This window comes from Babylonia areolata, chromosome 19 (assembly GCF_041734735.1).
Source record: "Babylonia areolata isolate BAREFJ2019XMU chromosome 19, ASM4173473v1, whole genome shotgun sequence".
Lineage (NCBI taxonomy): Eukaryota > Metazoa > Mollusca > Gastropoda > Neogastropoda > Buccinidae > Babylonia > Babylonia areolata.
In genome coordinates, this window is record NC_134894.1 from 20094076 (window position 1) to 20099075 (window position 5000).

A 5000-nucleotide genomic window follows, 5' to 3' on the forward strand; every position below is an offset into this window, starting at 1 on the left:
CTTGTAGGAGAGAATGGATGCATTTGCTGAAGATTGAAGTTGAAGTAATGTCGTTATTGTTTTTTCTTTTGTGATTAGTGGCCTGTTACTGACAGAGGAGGAGCGCTCATCCTTTGAGTTCAACATTCGTCTGTCTGGTCGCTATTGTTACCTGCACTTTTACAGTGATGCGGCCTACACCATGGACGGGTTCAACATGTCTTACTGGTAAGTGCAGTGCTCTGGAGATGATGAAAGATTGGTAATTACAAAAAAAAAAAAAAAAAAAAAAAGGAAAGGAATTATTTGAAATTTTAGGAATGTATTTTTTTTTTTATTATATGTATATTTTGTTTACAGTGAAGTCCGGCTGTAGTGATAGACCCATGTAGTGATAGTCCGGCTGTAGTAATAGAATTTCTGGGTCCCGGTCCCAGTTGTTCATGTTCTTTGTTAACTTAGTCCGGTTGTAGTGATATTTTTCAGGCCGGATATAGTGATAGTCCGCTTGTAGTGATACTATTTTCAAGTCCCGGGGAAGCTAAAGTCCGGCTGTAGTGATAATGTTCGAGAGTAATCTCCCTTTACCAAAATGGTGAGCAAACGCCAGCAACGCAATGTGCTTACCCTGAAGCGGAAGATTGATCTCTTGAAAGACATTGAAACAAAACAACGTACACAGACGGAAATAGCGAAGAAGTACAAGGTTGCACAGTCAACAGTATGCACTACTGTGAAAAATGGTGAACAATTAAAGCAGAAGTTTTATAGTGGTGAGACGAGTGCGAAGAGGAAGCGCGAGAGATGCCCTGGGGAACCGAAAGTAGACAGTGCACTGTTGGATTGGTTTCGAATGGCAAGGGCCAACAACATGCCAGTCAATGGCTCTGTGTTGCGGTTGAAGGCAGAACAGTTTGCCAAGGAAATTGGGTTGAGTGACTGGACATGTTCCGAAAGTTGGGTTAAGCGCTTCACTGCTCGACATGGCATGACGTTCAGAAAAATCAGCGGTGAGAGAAACAGCGTTGATGAGTGTGCCACAGATAGTTGGGTCAGTGATGTCCTTTTGCCTCTTCTAAGCGAGTATGATGAAAATGACATTTTCAACATGGACGAAAGTGGACTTTTTTGGCGCCTGCTGCCAGACCGCACATTTGAATTCAAAGCAGAAAAATGTCATGGGGGGAAGTTACCCAAAGAAAGAGTCACAATAGCGATGTGCTGCAACATGACAGGGACTGAAAAACGTCCTCTGCTGGTCATTGGAAAATTCCGTTGCCCTCGCTGCTTTAAAGGGATAAAGAATTTACCAGTGACATATGAAGCCAGCCCACGCACGCACACACACACACACACACACACACACACACACACACACACACACACACACCGGCTGTTGAACTGCTAGGACGGGGGTAGGTTAACACAGGACATTTGCAAGCCTGACAAAGACGACAGAAGAAACGTCACAAAACGAAATCAATAGTGGTTCCAAAATCACCTTATTACTGCCTTGAAGCTAGTTTACCAAATGTGCCGCCGCATGTAGCAATAAAAGCTTTGAAGATATCACTACAACTACAAGCGATTGGCCGGATGTAGTGATAAAACCTACAAAAATATCACTATAACTGGACGTCCGGATGTAGTGATAAAACCTACAAAAATATCACTATAACCGGACATCCGGATGTAGTAATAGTCCGGATGTAGTGATAAAAAAATTTGGTCCCGAGGGCTATCACTACATCCGGACTTCACTGTATTAGGTTTTTGTATGATACATGTCTGGATGCACACATATATGCACACACAGGTATACATGTGTGTGTGTGTGTGGGGGGGGGATTGGTACTGATTGGAGCTGCCAATGGATAGATCTATTCATAAAAGAAAGAGGAAAATTACATCTTTTTTTCTTTTTGTAAATTTGTGTAAGTCAGTGTGTATGTTAATATGATTATCTGTGTGTGCATACATGTGCACACATGTATACATTTGTGTCCATGTGTGTGTGCAAGATTATATATACATGTGTGTGTGCGCACAGATACTGTGAATGAGGGTGTGTTTGTGTGCATGCATGAGTCATATTGTGTGTGTTTGTTGTATGAGCATTCCGAGATTCAAACACTCCACTGTTGGTCGCCGTTCTCTTCCGTCTTTGGGCCTTGCATTTGGAATGAACTTCCTCTTTCGCTTTGTCAGGTCTCCGCACTCGGCTCTTTCAAGTATGGCCTTAAAACCCACCTTTTCCCAAGATAGCCTCCCTTCCCTGCCTCTGCCTCTTCCTTGTCTTCAGTTTCTCCAGTTTTAGAGTTATGACTGGTGTGAAGGCACTTTGATTTGTCTCTGTGAGTCACAAGATTCAGCGCTATATGAATATTATTATTATTATTATTATTATTATGAGCATGTGTGTGCAAGTGATTGAGTCATTGATCCTTGTGCTTGTGACTACCAGTACAAGTATGCTAATGACACTGAGCTGTCCAAAAGTTCTTGTCCCACATAATTTTCTGCTATATTTCATATTCACAATTGTATTGATCACATGCTGGCTTGGATGAGTAACAACAATTTGATACTCAACAGAAACAAGATTTTACTCAGTGAGATCTTGTTAGTAAGCTCAGTATCAAACCTTTGTTTTGTGGACAGCGAGTTTGGTGAATTGGGGGTGACAGAGTTCTTTTCGAAACTTTTGTCAAGTACTTTGGTGTACTGTATATAGACCAAACATTGTCCATGCTTGAAGATTTTTTTTTTCTTTTCTTTTTCCTTTTTTTTGTTTGTTTTTGTTTTCGGTTGTTTTTTTATTCAGTTTTTTCATTATATTATATTCAAGATTATTTGGTGGAGGGAGGAGGAAGGGTGGGGGAGGGGGGGTGCGGGTGGTGGGGGGGGATATCATCTCAACACCCCTTCTCACCCACATGTACACACACACTCTATTTCTCTCCTCTGATAATCATATACAGTCGTAGTCAGATAGTGACATTCACACACATAGTGACATGTATACACTCGCACACACACACACACACAACACACACACACACACACACACACAACACACACACACAGTGACACACACACACACACACACACACACACACACACACACACACACAAAGAAAAGTGAAAAACTAAGAAGATAATGCATAATCAGAAACTATTTTATAATATAGAAGTGGAGTAACTCAGTAAGTCAGAGAATTTCATATAATGAGTTACCAGCTTTGCTTTCTATGTGTCAGTGATTCTGCGAAGTTCCTGGTTCAGTAGTACCAGATTAGATTAAGAAGAGAGAGGGGAAGAAGAGAGAGAGAGTGGGAGAGGGAGAGAGAGGGGGGGGGGAGGGGAGGGGGGGGGGAGAATGAGAGAGACAGAGATATTACAGAGAATAGGGAATGTGTTTAGCAGAGACGTGTGTTACATGGCACACTAAAAATTAACCCATGGCAATGAGAGTGTTGTCTACTGGCAAAATTCTGTAAAAGCAATCTACTATGAGTCTGATAGACACAAATATGTGTATCTATATGCATGCACTCAGCATGGCTAAGCGAGTTGGGTTTTGCTGCTGATCAGGCATCTGACTAGCAGGTGTGGTGTTGTGTATTAAAATTATGATATATTGATTTGTCCGAACTCATTGACACCTGGAGAAACTGAAACTGAAATCTGTGTGTTTGTGTAAATGTATAGAAATGATGAGTGTGTATTTTGTGTGAATGTCAGTGTGTTTCATTTTTGTCAGTGCTTTTCTCAAGTCCCATTCTCTTCATCAGTTTCATGTCTCTTTCTCTCTGTCTCTCGCTCTGTCTCTCTATCTCTCTTTGTCTCTCTCACTTGACACACTCCCACCCCCTTCTCCTGCTTTCTCCAGTCTCTCTTACTGGACTCTTTCTTACCTCCTCTGTCTCAAACTCCCGTCCATATTCACCTGTGTGACATTCTTCTTCCACTCGATGCATGACATGCATGAGTTCCGATTGTTGCCGTTCAGATTTGAATTATCCATGGCAGCAGCGGCTGTAGTAGTTAGAGAAGCACCAGGCATGTCAGAGGCATGGAAAAAGCCTGCTATTGATTGGTGAGTTGTGCCATGTGACTGGCACAAGAGAGAGAGAGAGAGATAAAGAGACTGCAGTCAGGGGCCTGTGTCTGTGTGTCTGTCAACGCACAGGGAAGTCAGTTGTCGTTGTGTTGTGAGTGCCCTCAACATTCATTGTACACGAGACACGACATGTGTGTAAATCACATACAGTGTGGATTTTGTTGATGATTTACTGCCACTGTTGACATCCGAGTACTGTTCATACACTGTGGGGGATGGGAAAGTTCTGTGATACATCATGTATTGATTTTTTTCACATTGTTGTGGGGGTTTGTTTGGGAAGTGTTTGTATGACTGGAATTAGGTGAGTGAAACTGAAAGAAATTAAATGAAAGATTGATGTGAGTATATATATATATAGATTAAGCTTTCTCTCTTTTTTTTATTTTTTTTTTTTACCTTTCAGTGTTTGTGCTGGCATTGGGTTTTCATGGGGAATGACAATATGGATTTCAACGTTATCGCAATGTTGAGGGGGTTTTTTTTGTGTTTTTTTTTAAAAGATTTTTTTCTTGTTTTGGTTCGATTGATTGAAAAAGAGTGAGGTGTGTAGTGCTTATTATATTGTAATGAAGTACTGAAGTGGTTCTGTTACTCTGACAGTAGTTTTAGTTTCAGAAACAGATTGAGTAAATGAGGCAAGTGATTCTGTAGCTGTATAGATCTGTGTTTGTGTGCACATGGATGCATGTAATTGTGTTAGTGCATGTTAGTGTGTGTGTGTGTGTGTGTGTGTGTGTGTGTGAGTGCATCAAATCAAGCAGAGCATGTTGCTTTTAGCCCAGCCAACTGCAAGGGACCATTAAAAAAAAAGGGGGGGGGGGTGTGAAAACCCACCATAAATTATACATGTTACCAAACATTTAATTAAAGTTCATAAGAATAATGTTAAGAACAA

General features: G+C 41.1%; 1 protein-coding gene across 3 annotated transcripts in view; it reads left to right on the forward strand.

Moving 5' to 3' along the window:
• The window catches only part of LOC143293526 (attractin-like protein 1), a 50014-nt gene that overhangs the window by 2634 nt on the left and 42380 nt on the right, over positions 1–5000 (forward strand). For all 3 annotated transcript variants that reach the window (XM_076604435.1, XM_076604436.1, XM_076604437.1), the window contains exon 3: positions 79–207. In XM_076604435.1, coding sequence (XP_076460550.1) covers positions 79–207 — 129 coding nt within the window. The remainder of the gene's footprint in view (positions 1–78; positions 208–5000) is intronic.